Genomic DNA, 14774 nt, shown 5'->3' with positions numbered 1-14774 from the left:
GCTGTCTTCCAGGCACTGTGTTAGGCAGCTGGGGTAATGAACGCAGTAAGACATGATTCCTGCCTTCAAGGAGTATCCAGCCTAGAGGAGAAGGTTACACAAATAAATCATCAGTTCCAATGCATCTTTCCTCCGGGAGAGGTGTGCACGGAGTAGTGTCATCCCACTTTTCTTTGAGAAGAGCAGGAACAGGCCAGGCCACATAGAGACAGGTTCTATGTGGACTGTGCTCTAGAAACTCATAGGAGAGAGACTTCTCTTTCAGCCACATGCAGTCTTATAATAATCATTATCTGAGGGATCTCCATTTCCTTTATACACATTCATACCTCCAGTGTAGCTAAGAATACCACTGTATTACTGGTTTGCTAATGGATGAACACCCTGTCGTTTAGAGTAATATCGAAGAAATTCCAGAAGCAGGGCAATACCAATACTAGACTAAGTAAACTAAGTTGTTGGGTTTGTTTTTTAGTGTGCTTATCCTCTCTCTTACACCCTGGTTATGATAATTTCTTTTCTCACTTTTAAACTGTCTTTCTCTGATTAAGAAGTTCTTCTCCAGATATCTCTTATAAACAATGTACTCTCCCAGGATTGTATAATTAATACAAACTAGCATTTTCAGGAGAATATGAGTAGATGCCGTGTTTCCCCAAAAGTAAGACCAGGTCTTACATTAATTTTTCCTCCAAAAGACTCATGAGTGCTTATGTTCAGGGGATGTCATCCTGAAAAATCATGCGAGGGCTTATTTTCCGGTTGGGTCTTATTTTCGGGGAAACACGGTGCCATTGGCGAAGCAATGGGGATGATGTTATACGTATAAGCTTATCATATTGTTTGTTTTTGTCATTGTTTTAGTTTCTATAATATTCTTATCAGGAGCTCTAAGCTCTGTATTTGCTTTATTTTTTTCCGTATTACATAAGTTATAATGTGAAGTAACAACTAAATGAGCAAAATAATTAAGCCACAGTTATTTAAAAATACGGCTTGGGGGATATATATACACACATGCATGTATGTCCGTGTATGTATAAGTGAATATGTAAATACATATCTATTTTACCTCCCTGATTAGATGACTTTCCAGAATCTACAGGAGTAAAGCGAATTGTTCAAGCCTTGAATGCCAATGTCTGGTCCAATGTAGTGATGAAGAATGGTAAGTAACTTGGAATTAAAAGTCCTAAGGAGGTTTTTCTTCCTGGGCCTTGTAAGTTTTAAATTAATCGGATATATGTGGAACCATTAGGATTATATGAAATCCGTAGATTTGGTCCATTTTAAAACCCCAGTTGAAGCAAGAGCCAAAAGTAGTATCTCTAAGAATTTTTACTATATGTTTATTAGTTAATTCAGTAAGAATTTAGAGCTTACCTGTGATAATACCTAGCATTGTCTTTGTCTTTGAGGAGTACCCCCAATATTGTAAAGCATGACCCTCTCTTTAAGGAGCTCATAGTCCACCTGTGGAATCAAAGTGTGCAATTTGCAAATGCTAGGTCCCCATGCAAAGCTGCCTGAGATGGTGCAGAATGACTGAGAGAAGCAGTAAATTCCAGGGCTGGAGGATACAGAGAGAGCTTCAAGGAGAAAGCGGGTCTTGACAGTAGCCTTGCGATTGGTGAAGGGGGAAAGTGACAAGCAGGGGAGGAAGGATGGCATCAATGATAATGGCTATATAGTCTAGGGTCGCTAGTGGAATCTCACCTAGCAATTGGAGCTAGCTTAGAAGAGAGAAGATCTGAATGCTAGGCAGAAGAATCTGGCTTTTTAACGGTAGGAACTGGTGAATCACTAGAGATTTTTTAACAAGAGAGTGATGCAAAGAAGTTGGCATCTTTGAAGGATTAGTATCATGGTGGTATGCAGGTGGGTATGCAGGTCTGGAGTCAGGGAGACCAGGCAGCTGTTGCACGAGTGAGTTGTTGGGGCCCGGTCTCACATGGTGGCCCTGGCCAGGGGCGGAAAGCTGGATCTCAGCTACAGTATGAAGCTGGTAGGCTAGTTAGTGCACATGCGCCTCTGGTCGCAGTAACAAAGTACCACAAATTGGATGGCTTAGAACAACAGGTATTTATTGTCTCACAGTTCCAGATGCCAGAAATCCAAAATCAAGGTGTCAGCAGGGCCATGGTCCCTCTGAAAGTGAGGGAAGGATCTGTTCCAGGTCTCTCGTTTAGCTTCTGGTAGTTCTTGAGCTCGTGGCAGCATAACTCCAGTCTTCACGTGGCATTCTTCCTGTGTACTATGTCCAAATTTCTTCTTTATATAAAGACCATAGTCTTATTGAATTAAGGGCCCACCCAACTCCAGAATGACTTCATCTTCACTAATTACGTCTGTAATGACCATATTTCTAACGAAGGTCACCTTCTGAAGTGTCGGGGGTTAGAACTTCACCAAATGAATTTTGCGGGGATACAATTCAACCCATAACAAAGTCCTTTAGGAACTACTGGCTGAGGAGTGTTTTTCTCTCTTGTAGCTCTTGGAGCCTCAACATTTATGCTATGCTAGGTGAAACACTATAGACCGGAATAAGAAAAATCATATTTATAGTGAGCTAACCCAGTCTTCCCTGAGATAAAGGGGCAAGTGGCAGATTGGTTTTATAGATGTAAAATATTTCATCTGTTTTTGGTCAACCCTTGAGTGTTAAGTGAGACTGCGTGCTTTAGTTTGCCTTAGATCTGTTATAAACCGTGTGATCATTCACGGGCTCCTTCTGGCATAGTAAGGTATTCCTTCCTCCTTCCCACTTTATTCTTTCTAGAGGATATGTAATGTATCTGTTGCATTGAATTGCAAAGATATGAGATACTATTTTATTGCAGTAGCATTTGGAATGAGACTCTGATAGATCTAGAAAAATTAAGGACATTTTAGCCTCTGTTGTCATCTTCCTGCTACCAAAACAAACTCAAACTCAAATTGAGGCTTGGTCTTTCATATTCATTTATTCAGCAAATCCTTGTTGAGCATTTATCATAGTGAGACCATATCTTCACTATAAAAATACGTTTAAGGTATGGTACATAAACTGAATCGATTTGGAATAAAATTTTATTCAGCGATGCTTATGATATTTATGAGAACTATTTTCAGAAAAGCTTATTTGGCTTCAATCACTTTTTGAAACATCTGCCTCCCAAGTTGCTACATTAAAGAAGTACTGCCTTGTAATTTATATTTGTGGCTGTAAATTTAGAGTTTGGACTGAACACATTTTATTACTTTGGAATTATGATCAAAGGTATTTTCTGAAAACATGCCATTCTGCAAAGTGACAAGGCACACTGGATTTTTCATGGCTCTTTGCCCTGGAGTATCTTTGCTGTCTTCTTTTTCGACAGTGTTGGTACATTGGTTTGCCATCACCCCAAAACCAAAATATTGCCATTAGCTTAATTCCATGTTTAAGAGGATCCTGGCCTATGTGGTATGAAGGAAACCTAATTATCTGCTTTCTAGGAGGAGCCTTAGATACCGAAGTATCTAAGTGTCAGTTGGATGCAGCCCAGGTCCTAGGAAGCGTGATGGACATGGGTCTCTAGCCCCACATCTTAGAGACAAAGCTCTTTGAATATACGGTGGGTCCTATTACTCTCCCAGGGCGACCTGCCTCCGTGCTCTTTGCAGAACCTGGCTTTGCTGGTGGCCTGTATGCGGGCCCGGTGAACTGCACCTTTCTCTCCGCAGGCTTTTCTTGAATGCTGTCTACCAGCACGTACTCAGACTGGTTACTTATTTTAAAGGGTCTCTCCATCTTCTCTACTTTTTCTCTTTCGTTTCCACCCTCCTTTGCTCTTTCTCTCCTTTCAATTTTCTCTTCCTTTTTAAAAATTGTGATTAAATATACGTAGCATAATATTTAACACTTTAATCATTTTTAAGTGTGCAGTTCCAGAAGTATTAAGAACATTCACATTGTTGTGCAGCTATCACCGCTCAAAGCTTTTTAAACCCAAAAAACTTCTTTTTTTAATCAAAAAGTTGGTTGACAAAGTAAAGAAAGATATTAGAGGTATTCTTTTTTAAAAAAAACAAACAAACAGGAAATTCAGCCAGTTATTTAATGAAGGAATACATTTGAGAATAAGAAGAGAAGTAGCATACATACCTAATTCATTTTAAGGCTAGCTGAACATGATCCAAACTCCTAAACATAGTATCAGTAAAGAAAATGATTAGAGGCTATCTCATTTGTGAATGTAGATACCGTGATTTTAATCAACATATTAGTGATCGTAACCCAGAGATACATAGAAAAGGATATATCATGACCTAGTAGTTGGGTTATTCCAAGAACGTATCATTCTTAATGTAAGAAATATCCGTTAGGACCTGTTAACTTTGAGATGGCTGCTAGAATTCCATGTGGAGATGTTAAGTAGCCAGCAGGAGAGATGTGTGGAGTTTGGCCTATGCATAGTATTTAAATCTTTAGCCTGGATGAGATCACCAAGGGAGTAAGTGTAGTAAATAAAGAGGCCCAAGGACTCAGCCCAGGGACATGCCAACATCAGAGGACAGGGACAAGAGAAGGACCCAGCAAAGGAGACTGAGAAAGAATGATCAGTGAGGTAGGAAAACCAAGCAGGTAGAGCTTTGCAAACAAAAGTGGAGTATTGTCGAGATGGGAGGAGTATCAGTGATGCCAGATGCTTGTGATAGGTCAAGTAAGATGAGAACCGAGAATTGACCTTTGGGTTAGCAATGTGGAGGTCATCAGGGACTCTAAAGAGAGCAGTTTCAGTGTAGTAGGTTTAAGAGCGAGTGGGAGGAGAGAAATTGGAGATGGTGACTATAAACAACTCTTCTGAAAAATTTTGCAAGAAAAAGTAGCAAAGAAATAGTTGGGAGCTAGTGAGAAGAGTGTGATTGAGATTGATTGATTGATTGATTGATTGATTGATTGATTGATTGATTTGATGAGAATAAGAGCAGCATGTTTGTAGGCTGAAGGAAAAGACCTAGTAGAGAGTGGAAAAACTGATGAAGCAGGAGCAAGAGCAAAGAATTGCTGGAGTGATTTGAATAGGTGAGATGGAGTGCGTTGTACAGGGGGAGGAAAGTAAATCTGTGGAAAGAGGTGGGAAGGGAGTACATGGGTGCAAATGTTGCTGGTTAGAGAGATGTGGCACTAAAATCTGGAAGTTTCTCCTGGTTGCTTCAGTTTTCTCAGTGAAATAGGGAGTCAAATTATCAACCGAGAGGGCAAAAGGAGGTAGTGTTAGGATTTGAGGAAAGAGAAGAAAATGTGAAAGTCATGTAGGAGAGAGAGAGAGAACATATGAACCTGGAGATGCAAGTGGAGTATGATTCCCAGAGAGCATGAAGGGGCTCCCCTGAGATTTGCTATGATAAATTCAAAGTGAAGCCAGGCACCAAACTGGGGTGTATGTGTGTGTGTGTGTTTTCCCCCAGCTATGTTAAGCTGTATGGGTGCAGGCATGGAGTAATCAGTTTTGCTTTTACCAAGCAAGGATATCATAGCAAGAGAGAGGCAAGGGATTAGAGTGTACGTAAGAGAATAATTGTAATGATTGACCATGGAATTTAAGCTGGGTAAGAAAGGGAGAGAGAAAATCAGTGGGGAGAGCTTCAGTGAAAAGGTGTTAGTTTTGAGGTCCCAGTGGAGTTGAAGGATAGTTGGGTTGAGATACTGTAGTGAGGGAGGGAGCTGGAAAGATAGGTGACGGTCAGAGCGTGGAATGCTTGAAACCGAGATTATGGAGGGATTGTAGTTATTGGTAATAATAAGGTCTTAGGGTTTGACCATGGAATACATGGCTGAAGTAGGGTAGAAGGCAACACTTTGTAAACAGAAATTCAGTGAATTGAGAGTCAAATCGTTGGAAGGGTTATCTATATGTGTATTGAATTTGCTAAGAATAAAGACAAAAGTAGTATTGGAGAAAATGACAGTGAGCCAGTAATTAGAATTGTGAAGAAATGAGGGGGAATGGTTGAATGACGGTAGCAAAGTGTCTTAGACTCTTGCCTTGAAATGAAGATATTCTGGATGAGGATATCAGTAGGCTTTTATATTCAGAGGAGATTTTAGGAGTAATTTAATCCAATGATTCTCAAGTGAGACCCTCTGGGGCTGTGGAGGTATGCTACACAGGCTCACCGGAGATATTTGCCTGGCTCCCTTGGCAGTCACTTTAAGTAGTGTTACCAGTTGTTTGATAGGACGATGCCATCTCTCAGCTGCACTGGGATAGCAGACTGTTAGGAGCTCCGAGGTAGTCTGCTCTGTCCAGTACAGGGACGGCTTCTGCAGCAGCCTTGCGGGTCACCCTCCACCCTTTTTGCTTGAATGCTTCAAATAACACGTGTCTCAGTACTTTTGTGAAGCAGTCCTAGAAGCAATGAACTGCCTAGAAAAATCGGAGAACTGTCCTGTTAATACTCAGCAGAGAGAATATCTTTTTTTGTTGGTAGTTTGGGGAAAGGATATTTATTTTTCTTTGTCATGGAGCTGAAAACAGTGGTGAAATTTTTCTTTCAATGACATATTTTCTCTGCTTCTCCCTGTTACTGGCTTTCATTTTGATCACTCTTCTTTCTAGTCTTCCTAGGAGGTGAAGACAGTTCCAACGGATTTAGAAAAAAAATTAGCTCAGGGCAGTCGAAGTGATCGGGGGATGGGAAGAATGCAGATTGTCTAATGTAATAAGTTTGGGAAAATCAAAGCTGAGAAGGGATTTAATTGGAATCTGTTGTACAGGGTATGTATATGGTAAATATGGACTTCACTTGCCAAATCCTAGACTGCTATAACTTAGGGACACACCCTAAAGCTTAAAATGAGTTTACCAATTACGAATGAAACGAAGGCACTGTTGAACACTAGCAGGAGGTAATTTATGGGGTACTACATTAAGGTGATCCAGGCATAAAATAGATACGGTTCAAAAGGGGGCTACAAGTACTCATGAATGACACTTGGACCTAATTCAGGTTAGGAAGGTACTTGGCCTAAACTTTTAAGACTGTTATCTTGGAGAGCAATTACATTTTTCTTCCCAATATTTTTCTGTGCAATATCTTTTTTATGAAGTCTTGTACTGGCTGGGCTGACTCAGATTACATGGTCTTGAATTTTATAGAATTTAATAAGGGGCATTGTTTTGTTTGGTATGCTAGTGTAAGTGAATTAGCCAGGTGCAGGCCCTCAGAGCGTAGATTCTCCACGCGTGCATCTGGAATGACGTCTTCCTTTTCCAGATGGGGACAGGAGGCCTCAGGAAGGAGAGGTGACTTGCCCATATTCACGCAGGGACTCAGTAGCTAAGGTGGGACCAGAGGGCAGGTCTCCTGACCAGGAGTGTTGTGTGTTTTTCCATTACAGTTTGTTGATTTACATTATTGGCTGAGAAATGGTTAGAGAAATGAACACAGAGCCATTAAATAATTTACCCAGGCTGCATGGGAAATTATTGGCAGAGCCAGATGAGTTCATTCCCTACAGAACCCCCTCAGGCGTAGGTGTTCTGGCATGAGTAAGATTTTAATGAGACAGACTAGAAGTAATGATCTTATCTGAGCTTTTGGACTTTTTTGCTTATTGCATTTTAAATAAATCCTTTTTAAAAGACTGTCTGAAATGGTATTGATATGAACTCTACCTCGTTGTTTTGCATTTAATCCAAAGTACAGATAAGGCTCCTAGATAATTAATGTAATAAATATATGTTACTTCTGAGTGATATTTTAATTTATTTTAATAAATTATTTTGCTTAAAGTCCTAACAGATTCTCTTCAGGTTGAGTTAAGACTCTTATTTGTACATAGTAAGTACTCAGTTAATGTGTTTTTGTTACTTAATTTCACATTGTAAAAGCAAACAGGTTATAGTACTGCAGTTGTAGGCAAATTATTATTCTAGAAAGAGATTGTCAACGTAAGAAATGTCTAAACCTGTAAAGAATTTTAATGAGTTTATTTGAGCCAAACTGACAACAATTGCCAGGAAGCAAAATCTCAAGGGATTAATAAAATGCTCTGGAGAATGGCAATTTTGCAGCTTATTTTATACATTAGAATCAAAGGAGGAGATGTAAGGAGGGTTACGTGAAATCCATTAGTGATAGGTTAAGGGGGTGGGAGAAAGCAAAGTGGGGAAATCTCTGGGACTGGATAAAAAGTAAAACAGAGAGACATTTCTTTTATATTGGTGGGTACAGTATAGTTAATAATTAACATTCACAGCACATAGAGATGGTGTTCAGGGAACAAGATAACAACGAGGGCTTCTGTGGTACGGTGGGTGTGCCCTGAAGGGTCCAGAAAAAGAGGTTTATTCTGACGTTCCAAGGGTATGTTATCTTAGATGCAAAAAGATAATAGACAGGCTTATTTAAGGTAAAGATTGACTTTTGTCAAGAAAGCTACCAGCCCAAGATGTGACTACCCGCCATGACCCACTTTTAGTTAGGAATTTTTTTAAAATACATTTTATTGGGGAATATCGGGGGGACAGTGTGTTCTCTAGGGCCCATCAGCTCCAAGTCGTTGTCCTTCAATCTAGTTGAGGAGGGCGCAGCTCAGCTCCAAGTCCAGTCGCTGTTTTCAATCTTTAGTTGCATGGGGCACAGCCCACCATCCCACGCGGGAATTGAACCGGCAGCCTTGTTGAGAGCTCACACTCTAACCAACTGAGCCATTCAGCCGCCCCTCCAGCAGCTCAGCTGCAGCTCGCTGTTTTCAATCTAGTTGTGGAGGGTGCAGCTCACTGGCCCATGTGGGAATCGAACCAGCAACACTGTTGTTCAGAGCTCGTGCTCTAACCAACTGAGCCATCCAGCCACCCCTAGTTAGGAAGAATTTTTATGTTCAGACTGTCCTGTGTGTCTCATTTCAGTCTCTGAGTTTATAGGGCCCACCATGCTGGCCTCGCCTGAGCGTGTCAGGCCCCTTTTTCATCCACAAGATTTATAAATTTTTCTGATAAGGAGACATAACTTCTGGGTTAACTTATAATAACCTAGTTTTATATTATTGGCTTTACCAATATCTTATTTTGTAAATTAAAGCATGCATTCTTAACAGAGCATTATTGCCGCCAAAGGGGTGAAAACTGATTCTACGGGGGGACAAAAAATATTACTCTTTTCATGTATAAAGCACAGATAGACATATAATGTATAAACATATATACAGTATGTCTGTGGTATTAATATTTCAATGGGGAGGGTATGTCATGATTAGGAAAAAAATGTCTAAAAAGGCCCACGGGGTAGTTTGTCTCCAGTTCCTGGCACTCCTAATGAAACATAATAAATTAATATTTGGTTTTTGCCCTGGCCCCTGTAACAGCTCCAGGGCAATACAGGTGTAAGGAGCATCTTTTGTTATTCAATAACAAGCCCCTCTGAGGATGGGACCCAGTTGCTAGGGGAACCAACCACGTGATTAGGGGGTTAAAATTTTCTGCTGCCCCCCCCTGATCTCCTGGGAGGGGAGAAGGGCTGGGGATTGAGTTAAACACCAAGGTGATTAATTCAGTCATGCCTACTTAATGGAACCTCCATAAAACCCTAAGCAATGGGGTTTGGAGAGTTTCCAGGTCGGTGAACACATTGAGGTGCTGGGAGGCTAGCACGCCCAGATCCCTTGCTCCTTGCATCTCTTAGATCTGGCTGTTCCTGCGTTATATTCTTTTATAATAAATTGCTAACTAATCTAATAAGTAAACTGTTTGCCTGAGTTCTGTGAGCCCGTTCTGTCAAATGATCAAACTTGAGGAGGGAGTTGTGGGAACCCCCAATTTATAGCCCGTTGGTCAGAAATACAGGTGAGAACCTGAGACTTGCTATTGGTATCTGAAGTGGGGGAGAGGGTAGCCTTGTAGGACTGAGCCCTTAACTTGGGGGGCCTGTGCCAACTCTGGGCCGTTAGTGACAGAATTGAGTTAAATTGTAGGACACCCAGTTGGTGTCCTCTGAGAACTGGAGAATTGTGTGGTGTGGAAAAACCCACACCCTGGTGTCAGAAGTGTTGGTTATGAGTAGAGAAGGAAACAGAAGTTTTTTCTTTAGGGGCCGTGATGAAAATGATTGAGAAACATTGGATCTGGTTGTATATACTAAGCTCTGCCTTAGAGGAAATCCCCAGATATCATTGTATTCTTCGTAAAGGTCAAATTCTAGGGAAGTTAGAGTTTCCACTATATGCATTAAAGATGTGACATTAAGATGGTCCAGGAAATGAAGTGGTTAGGACTGCCTTTGCAATTGAGCTGTGCTTTTTAGATGTCTCCATCCACACCAGTTTGCTCACTGTGTAACCCTTCCTATGCTATCTTGCCTTACATTTCTTTGACCTAAAAGTCTGACTGTGGCTCAACAGATGTGGCTAAAATCTCAGCTGCCTACTTGAGTTACCCACCTCCAGCCCCTGTCTGAGCCGGGCTTATGGATCCGAGGACTACTATTTGGGTCTATCTTACATAATTTGATAATGTCCCCTTATTATCATCATGAAAGGAGAAACTGTGAGTCAGTGCTTTATGCCAAATGTGACAGATTTTAAAAGTTGATTCTCCCCACCATTTTGGTCTCCATTGAGATTGCCTTGTCTTGCCATTTGTCTGTCCCATTTGTAAAGTGCTTTGTTATCATTAGATAATCTAGGCATCATGCTCAGTACTGCGCCTTGAACTTGCGAGGCACTCGCTAAATAAGACTTGGTTTTAAGGGCAAAGATGGTTAGTTGAAGCCTGTTGAGTTGTTTTTGTTTTTCAAATGAGGTTGTCACTTACTGTTTCATATAGGAAGGCAGCATACACAGTTCCCTTGTTTATAAAGTGTCAGTTTAATTTACCCCAAGGACCTCATGCTGGGCTTTGTCACCTGAGCACTGATGAGGGCTGTGGAGGGTGGTTTGGTCTATACTCCTGGCTCGTGGGTATTCAGTGGGTTTTTCTACAAATAACTACTGCTGAGTGAAGGTCAAGGAAGGGAAATTCTGTGATCTTTTATTGTTTCTAATCAGTTAAGGAAGGATTAGACTAAACAATAATATTACAAAATTGTGACTTTGATCCCTCAGTGGTAAACAATAATTGTAGAGACTGGCTTTCAAAAGCCCTGAGAGTGTTCATCTATTAATAGTTTAATCTCCAGTGATGCAGGTGGGTCAAGATTAAGTGGAATTGTAATAGTAGAAACAACAGTTCTTTCATATGGTAGTTTTCCATGTTTTCCCATTATAAATTAAAAGAATTGATCATCTGTTAATGTGTATTCCCCTGAATTTACTTGGTAACAAGATGCCATGTCAGAAATCCCAGATTACAGTCTAAGGAATCATTTGCAACTGTTATACAGAGCAGTGGCAAGAAATGAGTACCAAAAACACAAGATCTGTCTGGCTACCTGGGCTACTTTCCTGACAAAGTATCAATAATGGCTATAGCCTGTAATAAGAACATTTTGTTAAGCAGAAAGAGTAAAAATATTGATTAAATAAAAATTTGAATGTCATGTTATAGAAAATGAAACATCAAATTAGTGAGAGGAAGAATGGTTAATGAAGAGGGTTCTCTAGTGGGGTCTGTCTCTACCTGGGTGATCTTTGGTGGATGGCAGCATGTCTCTGAACCCTTTTCCTAAGCTGTAGGATAGAGTCCAATTACCATTATATTCTATGGAACTGAGTTCCTTGAGGCAGGGTAAGTTGCTCCTCTTTTTATTCCCATGCCTAATATTGTGGAACTGAAGAAATAAATTGAGCAGCCTCTGACAGTTGTCTGTAAATGTTGTGGTCAGAAATAAAATAATTCTTCCCCCGCTCCGGTCTGTGTGGATAGAAGGCATAATTTGGTGGCGGGAATTACGTTGTAAGAGAAAAAGGGGAAGAGGGAATTGTGAAAAATTAGAGAAGCTGGAAGGGAATAAATATGTGAGTAAAATGGTGAGACTTTGTTTGAAGAAATCATGCCCCAAATTGTCCATAAGCAAATGAATGGTGGGAAATCTCTTCAGATTAGTCATCCTGGAGGTGCTGCAGGCCTGGGCCACCCTGCAAAACATTTCTGGTAGTCTTGCTTTGGAATTATTTTTAGGGCTGTTATGAACCACATAAGAAAAGTTATCTTTTTCTTCATGGTAAAGTCTTGTTTCCTAGTTCTCATTATTCCCCACACTCGGGTCTGAATGATATTTTGACTTGATTTTAAGCATTCCTTTGAGAGTTTTCAAGACTGTGCTTCAGGCTCTGGAGCATCTAAAATGGGAGCATTACTGGAATTAGTGTAAAGCTTTCCTTTACAAGAACTTTGGAAAACACAGTACTCATTCTGATGTATAGCTCAGTTTACTAAGAATTCGTGTGTATGCATGCCGTGCATAGAAAAAAAGACTAGGAGGACATACACCAAAGGATTAATTGGCATCTTTGGTGATTTAATTTTCTTCTTTGTACTTGTTTCTATTTTCCTAATTTTTCTACAATGAACATATCGTTTACAATCAGGAAAAAGAGCAAAAACCTTGTCTGATTCCTTTCTGGTCAGGTTCATTATATGTTCGAGGCTTGGCAGAAACAGTTGTTGACTTGTTGAGCAGGTGTCCCAGGTGTCATAGCGAGAGCACAGATTCACTTTCCTGAATCCAGAGTGAATGGTGGCGCCAGATACAGTGCTTAAGCCTGTTTTTCTAAATAAGTGCTATTATGAATAATGTACTTCAAAGTTTCACCCCTTTCAAGCTCTAGTTTAGTAAAAGAATTAATAAGTTCGAATTCTTTTTTGATTTCAAAAACATTTCAATTTATCAAGAGGAAGTGGAATGTGTTAGAAAAGTTGTAGGCTTGTTTCCCTTCTACTAGTGAAACTTCATCATTGCTGATGGAGTACTGCTTAAATAAGTTTTTATGTAAATAATATGGTGTGATTTAAAAATATCCTTCAAAAATAGGTACAGCTTCTCTGTGTAACTTGAAATACCTTAGTTGTGGTTATGGTAAGTTTGGTCATGTTTATCACATGGGTGGAAAAGAAAATATTTTGTGCGGAGAGTAGGGGATGTAAAGAAAACTTAAAATATGGGGAACAGTTGAACTTTAAGATGATGCCAAATAATTGCTGCTTTAAAGAAATAAAAGTTGAAATATGAACACAGAAAATATATAACAGGTCATCTAAGGCATTTTGGGGGTGTGTTCATGGAAATTCTTAATATTATGAGCAGTATATGTAAATTTGAAGTAAAGACTTCTCTGTTTAGCTAATCCTTGCAGCCTCTGTCTGACAGTCATAGAAGGCTGTCAGCGGATATTCAGCGTCCCCACTACGTATGCTTAGCACTATGCTGGGAGCCGTGGAAGGTCGAACAACCCTTAGCTATTGTCTGTGTCTGCAGGGAATTTATCATAGTTAAGGATGGCAGATAGACTTCAGACAAGTATTTATACTAGCACATTCCCTAAAGGGTTAACTGACTAGAAAAGACAACAAAAGCAAATGGCACTGAGGGAGAAGTGATTAAGAGCTGAAGTCATCTATAGAAGTTTCCCGGAGTAGGGGCTGAAGATGTTTATAATGCTAACAGGAGGAAATACGGAATCTTTTAAATATTTTTTCTCTTTTTTCATTAAAAATATTTTCGAGAAATGACTTAAACCCTGAGAACTTGAACCAAAAATGTCCTGTCCTAATTCGTACATCTGTATCCATGGCTCTCAATTGGAGGTGATTTTGTGTCTCCACCCCCACCCCAGACATTTGGCAGTGCTGTCGGCGTTTGGTGGGTATGGAGAGGATACACAGGACTCGCCTACCCACCCACCCCCACACACACACAGAAGCCTCAAATGTCAATATGTCAGGAATGCTGAGATTGAGAAACCCTTGTTTACAGGTACTTGGGAGACAGCAGTGCCTAACCCCCTGTCTGCCACTAGTTTTATGAGACTAATGCCTTCAGGAGTTATAGGGCTGGGCAGGGATTAGTTAATGAGAAGCGTTAAAATAGTTTATGATTAATTATTCAGTCCTGAGCTGTTTAGCTTAGTTCTGTTGAATTCAGTTTAAAGTAGTAACATAATGAAGGGTTACGGGCAAAAGAGAACTGTACGTGAATAAAAAGACATCTTTCTGCATTTGTCCCAAGTTTGTCTCATATCCAGTATTTCTATATTAAGCATTGACTGTCTCAACTTTTACTCTTTACATGTTACCTCAGGGCTTAATGGAAAGAGTTGGGGATTTAGAATCAGAGTTCTGCTTTTCATATTCAGGTTAGCTATGTGACTTTGGACAAGTTCTTGATCTCTAGTTTACTCTAAAAAAAAAAGAATAATAAAATAAATCTTCTGTAAAAGAAGACAATAAAATAAAGCAGCTAAATGTTGATTTCTATGTGTGTGTATTTGTGTATAGAAGGCATCTTTTGGTTGTGAGAATGAAAGCAGCATTGTATGTTTAGTATGAGAATGTTCCGTTGTATATAGTCAGCACTCAGTAAATGTTAGCTATTATTATTTTTAACCCTTACAATAATTCTGCAAATTAAGTGTTGTTATACCCTCTACATAGATGTGGAAACAGGTACAGAAACGGCCTCATTTGTATAAGGCCACACAGTAAGTAGTAGGACTAGCATTCAAATCCATGTCTTTATTTATCTCCAAATTCATATGCTTATCACGTTGCCTTGATAAAATAATGGAGAAGAGCAGAAAAATTAGAAGGAAAAAAATACTTTTCTAAGAATGACTTTCCCTTCCCCCCCATACTAAAACTTCCCTTTCT

The 14774-nt window shown here is 39.9% G+C and overlaps 1 protein-coding gene across 6 annotated transcripts in view; it reads left to right on the top strand.

Annotated features, from left to right (window-relative positions):
• AAGAB (alpha and gamma adaptin binding protein) overlaps positions 1-14774 on the top strand; it is a 42058-nt gene that overhangs the window by 15245 nt on the left and 12039 nt on the right. For all 6 annotated transcript variants that reach the window (XM_081047431.1, XM_081047432.1, XM_081047436.1 and 3 more), the window contains exon 5: positions 1085-1168. In XM_081047431.1, the coding sequence (XP_080903557.1) occupies positions 1085-1168 (84 nt within the window). The remainder of the gene's footprint in view (positions 1-1084; positions 1169-14774) is intronic.

This window comes from Rhinolophus hipposideros (genome assembly GCF_964194185.1).
Source record: "Rhinolophus hipposideros genome assembly, chromosome: 5".
In the NCBI taxonomy this organism is placed as follows: domain Eukaryota; kingdom Metazoa; phylum Chordata; class Mammalia; order Chiroptera; family Rhinolophidae; genus Rhinolophus; species Rhinolophus hipposideros.
Note: the sequence above shows the minus strand (reverse complement) of the source record. Positions and strands in the feature narration are given on the sequence as shown.